The sequence below is a fragment of the Gopherus flavomarginatus genome, chromosome 9 (assembly GCF_025201925.1).
Source record: "Gopherus flavomarginatus isolate rGopFla2 chromosome 9, rGopFla2.mat.asm, whole genome shotgun sequence".
Lineage (NCBI taxonomy): Eukaryota > Metazoa > Chordata > Testudines > Testudinidae > Gopherus > Gopherus flavomarginatus.
The window spans coordinates 78,396,753-78,413,019 of record NC_066625.1 but is presented as its reverse complement, the minus strand read 5'-3'; the positions used below and the strand labels follow the sequence as shown (position 1 = coordinate 78,413,019).

The 16,267-nt window shown below is 46.5% G+C and overlaps 1 protein-coding gene across 5 annotated transcripts in view; it reads right to left on the bottom strand.

Moving 5' to 3' along the window:
* The window catches only part of NTRK3 (neurotrophic receptor tyrosine kinase 3), a 338,382-nt gene that overhangs the window by 194,089 nt on the left and 128,026 nt on the right, over positions 1-16,267 (bottom strand). For all 5 annotated transcript variants that reach the window (XM_050967400.1, XM_050967396.1, XM_050967397.1 and 2 more), the window contains exons 6-11: positions 14,826-14,968; positions 14,043-14,184; positions 10,745-11,041; positions 4,211-4,234; positions 2,818-2,888; positions 900-1,002 (exon numbers count right to left, since the gene is read on the bottom strand). In XM_050967400.1, the coding sequence (XP_050823357.1) occupies positions 900-1,002; positions 2,818-2,888; positions 4,211-4,234; positions 10,745-11,041; positions 14,043-14,184; positions 14,826-14,968 (780 nt within the window). The remainder of the gene's footprint in view (positions 1-899; positions 1,003-2,817; positions 2,889-4,210; positions 4,235-10,744; positions 11,042-14,042; positions 14,185-14,825; positions 14,969-16,267) is intronic.

The following is a 16,267-nucleotide window of genomic DNA, read 5'->3' as shown; positions in this document are numbered from 1 at the left end:
GGCAAACATCACTGTCTTCTTATTGGCTAAGCAATATCCAGCCTGCCTGAAACAGTTCCCACGAGGATGGCCATGAAGCAGAAAAGGAAACGAGTGAAACATTCCAATGAGGAGGCAGCCGGAAAACCCCTCGCAACCTGCTGGAACCTCACTTGCTCTTCACAAGCGCCCCACAGACTCACAACCGCATATTCTCTTCCTTCACAAACCGACTCCAAATCCACTCGCCTTCCTTACTATCAGGAACCGGCCAATACACCAAGGAGGCAATTTCATGTATTTTCACCTCCCGCCCCAACATATCCAAACCTGCTTAACGCAGTGCGGCCAAACGGCATTTCCCGTGAGACCTATAAGAAGGCAAAGGGGGTGAGGTAATATCTTCGAGAGAGAGAGAAGCTTTAGAGCTCTGAGTACATTCCCCAGACCTGCAGCAGAGCTCTGTGTAAACTCGAAAGCTCATGTCTCTCACCAACTAAAGGTGGTCCAATAAAAGATATGACCTCAGCCACCGTGTCTCTCCAATATCCTGGGACCAACACAGCTACAACAACACTGCACAAGGCCATTCATTCTTCAGTGTGCAACAACCGCTGTTCACTGCCAAAGACAGCAGGACCCAAAGCCCGCACCACCAACACACACACCCCAGCTTATTCTCAATAACAGGAACATCTGCAGCCCAGAACAACAAAAGAGAGTCTCTGTTGCTCTCTAGGTCCAGGCAATGAATAGAAGAGGTAGTAGCACCTTTCCCCTTCAAAAGGCTCTGGTAGTGCCGCTGGCTGGTATAGACAGTACCTTTTGTGGAAATAAAATGCAACACCTTTCATAATGTGACATTAGAGCCTGGCATTCCTGGAAGGTGTCTCTTGCTGGAGAAAAGCAGCTACACATACCTTTCATCCCAAACTTGGACCGACGACCATACTTGTTGATCATAATAAAGAGCACCACCAAGAGGACACAGGCGAAAGCTGCAAGCCCAACTGCTATGGATACCTGCAAGGGACAAATCTGAAAGTTAGGCTAAAGGAATATTTGCTATCAAAACCAGTTCAGACTTGAAAAGTAGAAGTCTCCTGGCTCAGTCACTCCTGTACACTTACATTCTCTACAGCAGCATGAATGCCTGCTGTGGAGACGAATACATCTGAATGCAAATTGCTTTAATGCAATTTTGAAAATACAAGAGCCTCTTACTGGTACTGGAAAAAGAATAATAATTTCTATATAGATACAATTCTGCTCCAATATCACATTTCCCATATCTCTGAACCCTCGTTCTTTAATCATCAAGTACATCTGCATGGACTCTTTGCTCCTTGGTATTCCTTAATGCCCTGGTTTTTTTCCCCCATTCATAATCTCCATTTGACCCATCTTAACCAACTTGTGGTCTCACAATCATAAGGGGATACTAACTTGAGATGGGGAATATGCAGTAGGAGCAGAAGAATTCTTTCACAATATCGATTGTGTCTCTATGCAAACAACCCTCAGAAGCAAGAATAAAGGAAGAGAAAACACAAGAGACAGAAAGTGGTAAAACTTTTTTCCTGAGGCTCCAGCTGCTCCTTTATTAGTAGAAGTGCTAAATATTTATATTATGATAGTACCCAAAGTCCCCCAGTTGGGACTGGGGTCCCATTGTGCCAAGCATTGTACAGACGCAGAAGAGAGATCATCCCTGCCCACAAAGGCTTACAACCCAAAGCTCCTTTTTATGTTTATTAATATTTATTTCTGCAAATCTTTACCAAAGACACTTTAATTGTGTTGCTGTAAACAGCTTCCTTTCAGGATTTCTTCCGTTTGCATTTGGCCAATTATTCTTACTGCCTTCCAGGGCCTCTTATTGCATTTGGACCTGTGTTCCTCTTATTGTGATGTGTTCAATAACGGAAGAAAATACGGCACTTAACACAAAGACATTTTATTCCTTCCATCGCTTGATGCTTTTCCCAGTCTTTGATATATTCCTGATTTTATTTTTAAAATGTCACATTTTAACAAGTATGATTTTCATTCCCCTATATATATTCCACATTTCCTTTTTCTACACTCTGTGCTCTTCTCTAGTAATGTCCCATTGTATGAAGCTCTCTCCTCACTCCCCTGAGAATTACAGCTGCATAAAACATTCGGAAAAATTGACAAGCTTTTGTTTATTCTGTCAATACTTTCTGGATTTCGAGATTCTCAAAAACTTGCACAAAATTAGAGAAATTTCATGAAATCCTAATTATTTTTCCAACACTATTGATCACAACTATTTTTTCCCATCCCTGTCTGGATTCTGTGAAAAGTGAAATTTTGAGGTCTTGCAAACCATGTAAAATGAATTGGCAAATCTTTCACTTATTTCAGCCAATGTCATCAAGTCCTAGTGTGACATCAACAAATGCAGCAAGGGGGTTAAAGAAGGGGTGGATGAATCAGTATTGATGAAAATAAACCCAAACTGGATCTATGCTCCTAAACATTCTATTATAGCATAAAACAACTCAACTGATTGATTTCTTTGTTATTTTTTCAGACTGTTCTCCCAGAATTTCTGACCCTGCAGGAAATACTTTGTGGGAGACTCTGTCTTCAAGAGATTCACGGCCCAGTTGTGCAAACTCAAGATGCTCACGCGGTTCACATCAGTATCTCATCCCAAACCACTGAACCTTCTGAAGTCTGGCCATCAATTGCAAAGAATAGGATTTTACTTACAAACAACTATCTCAGTACAGAAGCAATGGTGGTGCAAACAGTATACCACCCTATCCATCAGCAACAGCAGAAAATGCTTCTCCTGACAGGACTCACCCCAAATGTATCCTCCTCTGGTTTGTGGGTGACGGTGATAGGTGGGGTGGGGCTCACTTCATAGTCACCAACTGGAACCAGAAGAGAAAATATTTAATTTGTGCCCCCAAGGAATTCCACAGGCCCCAGAACATCCCAACCTTGTGATGTCAAACTACATAGCACTGGCTACCCTAGAGAATGAGGTCTCTTGTCTTCTATTTCAAAGACTCTGAATTCAAGTCTTATTGGGGTTGTAATTTTTCCTGAACTGGCATAGACCAAATGAGCTAATAGGTGTTTTCTACTTAAGCTCTCTAGGGTCCTATGTAACTGGGCAGTGAGGAAGCAGAGCCACGTTACCGATCAGACACAGTGCCACTCCCACCCAGCTAATGAGAAGAAGTCTGATCCCATATGTTCTGTGGGTGAAGGTTCTTCATCCACCCACACGTCTCCCAGCACCAGGGGAAAGCTCATGGTTCAAGCATCCCTGGAATGCAGATTGCTGCAAGACTGAATCCTGCCAAATTAAAACCAACAAACAATGATTTTTTAAATTAAATGCATTTGAATGCTGGCGATTCAAAATCCAGGAGGCAGAAGTCCCTCACCCGCAGAACAGGTACAGCACTTACCCTGCACACCTGTTCAATGGGCCTCAGCTCTTACTTGGAAGAGCCCCACTACAATGCAGGGGGGAGGAGTTCCAATATCCAGGACCCAATCAGTCCCTTGGCTTGTGCTCAGACTGCCTGAATAAGGGGGTCAAACCAGTGCTTGTTGTGATGTGGACAACTGTTCTGCTAAGAAGGGGACTGAGACCCATCTGCTCATTTCATACGGGTGATTCAATGGCAACTTCTATGGGGCACCACCTACCTGCACCTAATTTAGACCAGTAACCTCAAGGGGAGAGGTTCCATATTACTTCCCCAAGCCCTGAGCCACATCAGCCCCCACAACACTAGCTCTGAAGATGGGTTTTCCTTTTAGTTTCAGTGGATGAGGCATCTATACCGCTGCCCTGTGGCACCCCAAACTCTGGCCAGTACAGGAGTAGCTTGAAAACACATTGGTCACATTCACGCTTCGGTGTCATGCTGCAAAGTCATCCATGCTACCAGCACAACACATGCCTCCCTCTCCATTGGTACGGATCCTTCTTCAGGACCCCACTAGGCAGGAATAGACCTGTCCAGGATCTACAGACTGTACAGCACATGAAAAACCTTCCTTAATACACTCAGGCTCTCACAGAGGAGGAAACAAGTGTCTTGCTTCCCATCTCCCTCTCTAACAATCCCTCCTGCCTAGCGCTAAAGCATTAGATTCCCCCCCAGATGTCATCTGCAAGGTACTTGCATTCAGGAGGGGGGGAAGGGAACAAAGCAAAAGGCAAGAAGGCACTTACTTGAAACAAAGTTATCCGTACTCTCTGTGAAAAGGACAAAGAGAGAAGCAACACAATTAACAGCATGGTAAAGAGATGGCAGTCCCTCCCGTCCAAACACTTCTCAGCCACACTCCCGCATCATCCCAACCAGCCCTGGGAGGCTTGAAGGCTTATCTCTCAAAACAAGGCAGCCACTAGCTAGTGCCAGCTCACTGACTGCACAGGGAGCAAAGGGAAAACCCTCCTAGGAAGAGCATAGCTACTTTAAGAGACTTCTCTGTTTAGATCCACATGGCAGGGCTGAGCAGGATTTGGGGGAGGTGTGGTGAGAGAACAAAGCTTCCCATTTTTTGGCCCATTTGGCAGTCCTGGCTCAAAATAACCTCAGACTGTGCTGAAGGTCAGGATTGGGGTGCACTGGAACAGCTGTGAGGGGGCTTGGGCTGAAACGAGGGCGGAGGAACTGCAGGTTGGGATTCCGGCGGATTGATAAGGCAGAACTGGAAACCCCTGGCTCCAATAGCTGCAACACAGTTTAGGAGCAAGTTGCAGCAACAGAGCTGTGATGGAGTGATGGGCTCAGGACAGAGGTGTGGCTGGCGTGGGGGAAATGGGCTGCACTCCATTTGCGCCATCCGGTAAAGCAGGCCCTGTCAGTCATTCACCTCAGCAACCTGAGCGGTTCACAGTGTCCAGTAAAACTCCTTCCGAACAGAACAGCTCGCTGGGGCCCCAGGTGACAATGTCTAAAGCTCTCAGTGACGATCAGTTTACATAGCGTGAGAACAACATCAGTTTTCAATGTACTCGCCAGTATAAGAAACTGACCCTGATACTAACAGGATTTTACACAGCTTTTCCGGCCAAGGGTACCTGGAATGATGCTGCGGCGTTTCCATAAAAGCACGGCAGAGGCTTGGAAGGGAAGCAAATACAGTCCCAGGGTCATACGCGCAGCTCCCAGTGAACTGAAGTTTGGTTCAGTTAATTGGGCTGGGATGGATTAGATCAGTAGTTCTTGACTCCCAGGCGAGTCACTACACTTTTTTATTTGAGGGGGCTGGAAATTTTCAAGAGACAGCAGCACAAGAGCCAGCAAACAGAGTTGAAACTAGCGCATTTGCATGGAGATCCCTGTTGGAGGAGAAGGTAGCAAGCCTCTGCTCCCGAGGGGCAGGGAGTGAGTTCTTGACAGCGTGTTTGCTTGCTTGCTGGTTTGTTTTCAGTTTGCAAAGTCTGGCAGGAGGCAGCGTGTGGGGAGAGAAGTAGAGCCTGTGATCACAGCTGAACCTTGATTGAGGGGGCGGGGCTTCCCTAATCAGCAGGCCTATAAAGGCAGCCTACCAATTGGCCAGCAGCACAGGAGCCAGCAAACCGAGCCAAAAACAAAGGAGTCTGCGGGTGGGGGGCGTGTTTTGGGTTCTTTCCGAACTCCTTTTTTCTTTCTTCACAGGAGCATAGGAGGGAAGGCTATGATAGCTACACAGGCAGCTGTGAAAGTGACCCAAAGAATGGAAGAGACAATTAAGATGACTAGATATGGAAGCTATGGGATACACATTATTCTGGAGAGGGTACCTGAAAGGTGCTTCATTTGTATGAAGTGCCGTCTGATGTATCTGGTGGAGGAGAAGATCTGAGGTTTGGAGAGGCACCTAGAAACTGTGATGGAGTTTCAAAGGGGATTTGAGCAGATGATGGAGGGAAGGAGAGAGGAGGCTGAAGGGAAACCTCCTGACTTGCAAATGCATGCTGGACTAGAGGACTGTGAGGGTAGACTTCTGGATGAGGAAAGTGACCAGCAGAAGCACGTAACTATGAGAACAAGGAGGAGGAAAAGACTGGCTAGTGAAGGAGAGATACAGCTGAGGAACAGATTGAAAAATGAAGGGGAGAGGCAGTCAGTAATCAAAGATAGGAAGGCAAGTACGAAAAGAAGAGCAGCTAGTCCTACAAGAAGAGGGGAAGAGACAATGAAGACAGCCAGACTTCAGAGACCCAAGAGGATAGAGGATGAATCGCAGGAAACTACACGTGAGAACAGAAGACAAGACGACTTGCAGCCAGAAAGAACAGAAGGGGGAAGGCTGGAGAATTGCAACACCATCAGAAGAGGCAGGTTTACGAGATTGGGGACTCCCTACTAAGAAGGACAGACAGACTGTCACCAGAGCTGATCCAAAGAACAGAAGGGTATGTTGTCTACCGTGAGCTAAGAGACAGGATGTGGACCTCAGATGGAAGAGGATCCTAATGGGAGCAGGAAAGAATCTACCGATTGTCCTTCATGTTGGAACAAATGATACTGCTAGATTCTCACTGGGATGCAACAAGGAAGACGGACAGGCTGAGGAAGACACAAAGAAATGGAGGCTCAGGTGACCCTTAGGGGGATTCTACCCATCCCTAGAGGAGGAGGGCAAAGGCAAGACAAGATAATGATGATCAACAGATGGTTCAGACAATGGTGCTATAAGGAGGGCTTTGGGATATTCAACCAGTGGAAGGCATTCACAGACAGAGGACTGTTCTCATGGGATAGACTCCACCTGAGTAAGGAGGGAAATATGCTTCTGGGATGGAAGTTGGCACAACTGATTAAAAGAGCTTTAAACTAGGAACTTGGGGAAAATGGTTTGGAGCTCATGTAATCTCCGCATCTGATTCCAATACTGAGTGGAAGGAAAACCAAGTAAAATAGCAATGAAGGAAAGAATAAGAGAGAGTAAGAAAATGAACCACAAGAGGAAAGAGTGATAAACCACTGGCAGTAACAGTCAGGTATACTGGCAGCGAGGAATTTGGGTGAAACCAAGCAGAAACAACTAAGATATCTGTTTATCAGTGCAAGGAACCTGGGTAACAAAATGAAAGAACTAGAACTACTGGTGCAGGAAGTGAAACTAGATATCATAAGGTGAATGGAAACATGGTGAAATAGTAGCCATGACTTCAATACAGGTGTTGAAGGGTATGTGCTGTTCAGGAAAGACAGAAATAGAGGTAAAGGTGGTGGAAAAACACTGTATATTAATAATGGGAAAGACTGCAAAAATATTAGAAGGGATGGAACGCATAAAACTGAATCTGTTTGAGTCAAAATCTCTTTTAGGAAGAAAGGTAACAGAGGCTCCACTGGGATAGTGCTATAGACACCCAAGACACCCAAGATCTGATTTGGATATGAAGAGAGACCGCTAATATTTTTAATAAAATAAACAGTACTGGGAATTGTGTGATTATTAGAGATTTTCATTTTCCAGATATAGATTGGAGGACAAGTGTGTAAATGGTAGGGCCCAGATAGTCAACAGATTTCTTCACCAAATAGTCACTGAACCTACAAGATGTGATGCTATTTTAGATTTAGTAGTGATAAGTAGCATGGACCTCATAGGACTTCCGGTTGTAGAGGACAACCTTGATTCAAGAGAACATGAATTAATTCAGTTTAGACTAAATAGAAGGATAAACAAAAATAGGTCTGCAACTATAATTGATTTCAAAAGGGTACACTTTTAAAAAATTAAGGGAATAAGTTAGGGAAGTGGGTTGGATTGAAGAATTCAAGGATCTGAACGTGGAGGAGGCTGGGAATTACTTTGAGTAAGGGGAAAAAATTCATAGGGAAGGATAGAAGACCAAACTGAATGAACAAGCATCTCAAACAGGTTATTAAGAGAAAGCCTACCAGGAATGGAAGAAGTGATGGACAGCAAGTAGAGCTACCTCTTGAAAGGCAGGAAGTGTAGGGGGAAAACTGAGAACTGCCAAAAGCCAAGCAGGGTTGGACCGTGCAAAGGAAATTAAAACCAATAGTAAAAAAGAATCTTTTTTTTAATTATTATTTTTTAAAGAAAACAAGGAAAGAAGTGAGACCGTTAAGCACTGACGATGGGGTGCAGATTAAAGATCATAGAGGTATGGCCCAACACCTAAGAAAATAATTTGCCTCCGTTTTTAATAAGGATAATGAAGAGCTTGAGGGCAGTGGCAGGGTAACTAATGGAACAAGTACATGGAAGTAGAAATTAGATGGAAGCCAAACTCAAACAGATTAATGGGACCAAATTAGGGGGCCCAGATAACCTCCATCCAAGAATACTAAAGGAACTGGTATGCAGTAATGTAACTAGTGTAGTGTAACTAGCAGCAGTAATGAGATATGTTGAATGTGCAGCTCCTGACATTTTCTAGAGAAACCAACTTTCAAATGCAAGACTATCAATTTCAGATGCACTGAATGTTAATGTCAGTTTTGGCAATGTACGGACCAGTGATCTTCAAGAAAAGTAAATCATGTACTGATTACATCATGGGTGGGGGCTGCCATGGTGAGAATGATTCTGGGACACAGGCTCATGGGAGGAAAAAAGGGCTGGGTTTGTAGTGGAAGATAGAAAAAGGCAGTGAACCTTTGGATTAGGTCTGTCTATAGTCTTTCCTTTTCCAGCACCTTCTATACAAGGATTTCAAAACACTTTACAAGCATTAGCTTATTCTCTCAACATGGTGGCAAGGCTGGAATGAATTTTTAGTGTCAGCTCTTTGGAGAAGCAGACCTGCTTCCTGTTACCTTTGGTAAGTGCCTAGCACAGGAGTCGGCAATCTTTGGCACATGGCTTACCAGGGTAAGCACCCTGGCGGGCTGGACCGGTTTGTTTACCTGCCGCTTCCACAGGTTCGGCTGATCGCGGCTCCTGCTGGCCGCGATTCGCCACTCCAGGCCAATGGGGGCAATGGGAAGCGGTGCGGGCCAAGGGATGGGCTGGCTACAGCTTCCCGCCACCCCCATTGGCCTGGAGCGGCGAACCGCGGCCAGTGGGAGCTGCGATCGGCCGAACCTGCAGAGGCGGCAGGTAAACAAACTGGTCCAGCCCGCCAGGGTGCTTATCCTGGCGAGCAGCGTGCCAGAGGTGCCGACCCCTGGTCTAGCACATTGTGGATGCATCAGAAACAAAATATTGTTATCCCCATTCTGCAGGAAGGGGAACTGAATCACAGAAATGGGAAGTGACAGAGGTGAGAACATAACCCCTATCTCCTGATTCCCACCCTTGTGCCAGAAATATACACTGCCCTTCCTCCCAGATAGCAGAAAACCTCCATAGATTAAGGAGCTAGACAGATTATCATCCCTGAAACTTGAATATAATTTTCCTACTCCCTTCTGTATCTGTTCATGTCTTTAGATTGGTCAGCTCTTCAAGGCAGAGATTTTGGTTTCCATTTACTGTATCTGACCTGCCAGAAAGCTCTGTGTGCACTGATGGTATGATATAAATAATAAATGAAAATACCATTGGTATTGCTCTATATATAGCAAGTGCCCTATTTTGCTCAGTTTTCTAGGGGCTGCAGGAGCCAACTTGGAGCTGCACTTTCTCACAGCATCACTCCTGAAGGCAATCGCATGCACCGCTCTGTTAACTCCATGGTGCCTGATCTGATGCTGAAAAAGCAGAAGGCAGTGCAAGAACCCTCCCGCTCTTTCACTGCAGTACAGCCACGACAGCCCTCTCTAATGCACACCTTATAACAAAAGCTTAATTTTTCCTTCTAGAATTTCGCCACTCAACACCTAGTGACACGGTGAGGAATTTAAAACCATTTACTGAGAGTGCCTAGCAAACAGTTGATGCAGAGGAACTGGAGGTATTCACAGATTCTGTGGGGGCTGTTGCACCAAAATGATGTCTGACATTTTTTTTTAATAAAATACATAGAATCCTGATAACATTCCACCTAGATTACAGCCATTGTATAGAAGAAGGAAAACGAGATCACCAAGTCCCTCGAAAGGCCTTTCCTCCACACACAACCACTACTCCAGTTATATGCCAAAAAAGAATATTCGGTATCAAAAGAATGAGAGTCCACTTTAAGGGGCGTCAGAGTAACCCATGATACACTGCATGCCCTAAGCCCTTCTCTCATGGACAAGAACCATCACAAACACTGCAGAATGCAAAGTCAAAAACTAATCAGTCATTTTCTTTTCCATCAGATTTTCACCCTTTTTTTCCCTTAAGATGCTGATTAAGATTCCTGTCAAAGAAGAAAGTGGGGTCCCCTGCCATCAGATTGCATGGGTTGGGCAATCTTCACAAGCTAATTAGGGCCATGCCTGGTCTGTACATGGCTGATCAGACCCAAGTGTCCCATCATGATGTTATGATGTTGTTCAAGCCGCCATCTTTCAGATGAGACTTGACACAAAGGCCATGACCATTCAAAGCCACCAAAGACTTCATGGCACCTTTCTGCACCAATAGGTATGTTAGCTCTTACGTCATGGCCAGTTTGGATAATTACATCCTCCCTCCATAAAATCCCCTTTGATTTCAACTGGATGCACAACTCTTTTTCACACCTGTGTCTAGACTCTTGTCCAATGTTACTCCGTGCTGGTAAACAGTTACTATATTGGGCACCAGAGGGAACTGTATTTTAATGGGAGGTTCAACAATCCTGGTGCATAGTTTGTGCAGCAGCCTGTTAAGTGCTCCGAGATGCAAGGCACTACAGAAACATAAGCTGTGACTCTCTCACCTGGAAAGGGCTTCTCGAGGAAGTGCCCTTTGATGGTCTGGTTGGCTGTCCCCAGCTGGTTGGTGGCCACAAGGGTGTAGTTGCCATTGTTGTAGTGAGTGGGCTTGTTGAAGAGTAGACAGCCCTCAGACACTTCACCCTGCTGATAGAACTCCATGCGGATGATCTCAGTCTCCCTGAGGACCTGGCCATTGTGTAGCCAGTGAAGGCTGGGTGCTGGGTTCCCATGCACCACAAACTCAATGCAATGCTCCAGACGCAGCTCTGGCTCCTCCAGGCTCTGAATGCGTGGCGGATCTAGCATAGAGAAACACAGTGCAAACCTGTGGGACTCCAGACTCAAGTAAACTCACATGTTCCAGGCAGAGATGATTATCTCATCTCCCAGTAGGCAGCCAGCCACCAAAGCGCATTCAAACAGCTAGAGGAAACTCCCATCCCATGGCCAAATTTGCTGTGCATGCAACCTACACTCTACTGCAGCTGCAATGTGAACTGGGATCCTTGTCGTCTGTAAGCAGCAACCTTAGCAGGTGAGTTGGAATGGAGCCTTGCCCAAAGGAACCAAGCCTAGTTTTAGCGGTAGGAGATGACCCGCTGCTATTTAAGAGTTTCTTTCCTTCCCTCTGGACTTGATGACACTAAATCAACTAAGCTTGTCTCAGCTGGGAGTGGCTCTCATAGCATTTCATAGCACTCACACCACACTGGTGCAAGGCCTTTCCCAACACGTGTTTGAGGGTTGTTCACATTCATTTTAGTGGGCACGTAACGAGCAGTGCAGGATAGAGGGACTGTCAGTCTCAACAGGCAAAATCCCCAATAAAGAAACAAGTAATGAGGCTGCACCCTGCCCTGGATAATGGATACATAATAGAAATTAAAAATTTCTTTCCCTACAACACTGAGGGTGTCCACTGGAACCCCTTACTTTGCAGCCCCACTCCTCCTCACCCCACCAGTTTAATTCCTAAATGGCCCTGCTTCACAGCAGCTCTTTCTCTGGTGTGGGGGACCGAATGGGGTCATGCGGAGCATCAACCTGAAGGGGCACCACTGAGCCACTCTAGCCTCTATAAAAGCAGCACTACAAGCACTGCCAGCTCCATAGGTCTGGGAAACAAGGTATGAGATCAGATCTTGCATTTGGACCCCTGCAGACCAGCCCAAATTAAGTATGTAACTGTCCACTTAGCGTGCATATTGTTGTATTCCCCTCCTCACACAATGTCAATGGAGCAGCCTGCTCATGTTAAGTAGGCTTTTGCAGTGCATTGTTATTAATTACACACATGTCTAAAAGGTGCCCCTCGGGGCTCTCTGGTCACATTCAGAAGATTAGGAATTTTCAGCCATTCAAGCAAACATCCCTCAGGACTTCTGAATGGCTGCATGTCCTTGGGGGCTTTGATTGGTTGAACCTCCCTGAGGGAGCTCTGATTGGTTGAATGTCCCCCAGGATTGTTACAATTAGAGGCTGTGTAGCAGGACAGGGATTAAAGCTGGGAGCTCACCTCTATTTAATACATATGCACAGTCCCATCTCCTAAGGGGCCTCTGAACTGAGGATACCCACGCTTCAAGAATTCAAACTCCGCTCCACCATCGCTGATGAAAACTTAATTAGAGCATCACATGTAAGGCCCCAAACACTGAGGCCACAGAGCATGACCAAGGATGGCACAGTGGGGCAACGATCACAATTTCAAAAGATGAAGGCCTTCTATTCTTTCCTATGCACTCTCCTTTCCCTGGCTCTGACACCATACTGAGGGCTGGGGTCATGCCCTCAGACAGCCCCTAACTAACAGGAAAGATCCATCAACTTTCCTCTCTGTTTTTTCTAAAGCTGGTCAGTGTTTCATGTTGTGAAAGTGGAGGAACAGCAATGCCAAAGAGAGAGAGGTAAAGCTGGGAGGAGCCATGCAAGATTCCCCACTCACAACTCAGCCGATGGACCTCAATCCTGAAACATGGCTGCCAACCCAGAGACTGCAGAGTCCCACCCAGCGTGTTTCACCTGAAAGCCTAGGTCAGAATTTAGTTCCATATCTCTCTGGATGAACGACTAGGAGGGTACCAAAGCAATTAGTCACCGATACACCAAAATATCAGCTCTTTTCAGAATGATTACGTTAGAGCAGGTATGGTACAAACTGGCTCTGGCTTGCAGGATTCTGGGCATGAAAATTAGCATCAACATGGTGGCACTTAAAGTCTTTGCAGCAAACAACTTTAGAGCAAAGCACTTTACTTGTTTCCTTCCAGCTGATCAGATCTGGAATTGTATTAATTTAAGCAACCGAAGCCCCCACATCCCATCCAAACACACCAAAATTATTTATTTTGGGAGGGAGCAGAGAATGATATACCTTTTATTTTCCTTCCAATATTCTATTGTTTACAGTTCTGCCTCATCTCTACAGGTGCCCAATGGTGCCCGCGCTGCATGGGATAACAGGCCATAATTCTCCAGTTTACACAGGTACCAGCAGGGGTTAGGGATGGGGGATTTCCAAACCACAGATTAAGGGCAAATGTTTTGGACACAGCAACACATGGTAAGTCCCAGCTGCCTGAGGCAGCAAAGCTGCATAAACTCCTGTTAAGGTCTGGTTTGTATTAAGTTATATTAGGAAGCACACGAAAGTTCAGCTCTCTACAGCCCATAAGCAAATGGATTTAAACCTTGTTTGGCACATGTTTACACAGTGTTCACTGATTAACCTGGCAGGAACAGATCTGGGATGAAATCCTGACTCCACTGTAGTCAATGGCAAAACTTCCATTGATTTCAATGAGGCTAGGGGATGAGTGACTCCTTTACAAATTCAGGGAGAAAGTTTTAGCCCCAGCTGGGCATTTTCTCACCCCACTGGATTTTCCAGTGCTGTTTTGTGAATGCAAGTAGCCACTTGAATGTGCCAGTGAGGCATGCAGACACACTGCTCAGCCTACCAGGTGCCCACCGCACATGTGCAAGTGTGGGACTGGCACACCCACACCGGGAGTATGCCAGTTTCTGCAGGCAAGCTAAAATGGAGAGACGCTGGAGGACAAAGTAATTGGCCCATAATGGAAGCTCTGTACACTTCCTTTTACTGGTCCCTAGAACTGGTCCCTGCCTCAGTCTCCTGCAGCAATTCTGACTCTCTGTCCACACCCTCCATGGCAGCAAATCAAGATGAGCACAGCATAGCCTGGTGACACACAATTCCCCACGGGAAACACATTCAAATAGTTCCCATGCTCACCCTCTCACCAGCCCATGTATAGCCGGCGTCTCCCTGCTACTTACAGTAGACCGTGAGCAGCACGCTGGCATTGGTCATTCCCACCACGTTCTCAGCAATACATGTCAGGAGGAAACCGTTATCCTCACTGGTGACGTTCACCAGGGTCAAATTGATGGCATGAACATTAGTCCAGTTCAGATTCGTCTGCAAATCCCCAAAAAGAACAGTAAGGACAAAACAATAAATGATGCCAGCTTGCCCACCTTCCGAGCCCAGGACCAGAGGATCCCAACTCTAATAACCATGGCCAGGCAGGATTTCAGTTTCATGGCACCACGAGCACCACCGTGCACCCACACACTTGGTCCAAGGAGGCTATAATCACAGCTTCTGAAACAATGCTAAGCAGGGTATGTCCCTGCCTCTACTTGCAGTTAAACCATGTTCAGCTGCACCTATTGTTGACACACTATTGTCAGCGACGGATAATTTTGCTTGTGAAGACAGGATAACATGCAACCAAGGGAGCACTGAAGGTGTGAAACGATCAGAGCTGTTTTCCTGCCTGGATTCAATATCTGCAAGCCACCCGCTAATACTCCACTAACCCAGGGCTCCTAATCTGATGCCGGTGTGGACTATACAATCCATTTCAAACAATCACTGCATTTCACTTCTCCCCCATGGTGATCAACGCTCATCCAGCTCTATTAAAATGGAATACAAAGGAAACCAAGACCCGGAAAATTCCCATGGCCAGTACCCCAACTGTTGTGTTGTGTGTTAACACCCTGGCGAGGGACCTTGGCAAGGGCAGTAAATGCCCAGCCACCCAAGCCTCCTACCTGGTGAGTAGTGATGGAGTGCAGATCTGCAACTGTCCAGTCTACGTCAGGCAGCGGAGCGCCTGAGCCATTGCAGGTGATCACCGCGTTCTCACCTTCCCGCACAGTCAGGTTAATGTGGCTGACGCTGATCTCGGGCAGATCTAAGGGAGTCAAACACCAGGACACTTAGGGCACCCTGGCCAGCCAAGACATATGGTAGAGGCACTTGGATTCTGATCCCCACGAGCTCCGTCTCCCAGGCAGGCTTCACCTTACAGCAAAGCAGCCTGCACTGTCCTGTGCTTCCAAATGAAGGAAGGGGAGGGGGAAGTACAGGAGGTGGCAAGTAGCTTGGCCTTCTGGTGCTGGAAGGGATGAGTGACACAGGGGACATCACCAGGTGGATGGATGGATCTTCTCTGTGCTTTCCAATTCTGATACTGCACACAAGTCAGGAAGTTCGGTCCAAGTGCTAGTTGCCATTCAAACCTATGTCCCTTCCCCCCTTTCCCCCAAGCCCCTGGCACCCGTGTCCTGGGCTACAGCAGAGGTCTGGGAGGAATAAAGCCGCTTCTAAGAAATCACTGGCAAGAGATCCAGCCTGAGCTAGGACAGGGCACAGAGCTCCTGGTACTGAAGGGGAAGAGAGAGTTTCTCTCTAATTTATAACAATCGAGAGAAGATGACCGGGGACGTGTCCTCATTATTAACAACATCTCTGCTAATGAAAGATGCTCCTGCTCTTCCCTCCAAGGTGCCAAAGAAATAGTGATTTATAGTGGCTCTGACTTACTCCTCTGTCCTGCTGAGTCACCCAGCCATCAAACGCTCACACAGAGTGCAAGAGGCAGTGCCAGCAGCAATACAGAAGGGAGGGTGATACACAGGAGGGTGACCGGACACAGCATGCATAAGGGGGACATCGAGGGCTGCAGCATGTGTAAAGGGGGGAGGGAGGGGGCCCTGAATGAATGAGATGGGAATAGAAGGCAATGGGTCAGTGCAATGACGTCTCTCTTCTGAAGACTTGGGTTCAAACTTTGACTCAGTTCAAAAGTGAATCCAGAGTTATGAGTCTGTTCTTGTTCCTGTGGGATCTCTGAGTGACGAGAGTCTCTAGGAATAGCAAAGGTGCTGCAGGTCGGGACTGAGATGCATTGGCAGAGCTATGAGGGGAGCCCAAGAGAGGCTGCAATTCACTCTTGAGTAGCATCAACACGGCTGTGGGAGCTGGGCAGGAGCCTGCATGGTGCCCTTATTCTGCCACAAGCCACATATCAAGCCTGAACTGGCTGCACCACCTGGCAGAATAGAATGCAAGGATAAAGTAAGCCTCATCAGAAAATACTTTGAGCCACTTGGATGCTTGCCCACTAAATCTCTGAATGAAAGATTCATCTTGGAGGAAAAATCTTAGCTGGGCACCTTCTTTTCCTGCCTTCTCTCTATTTTTTTAGGGA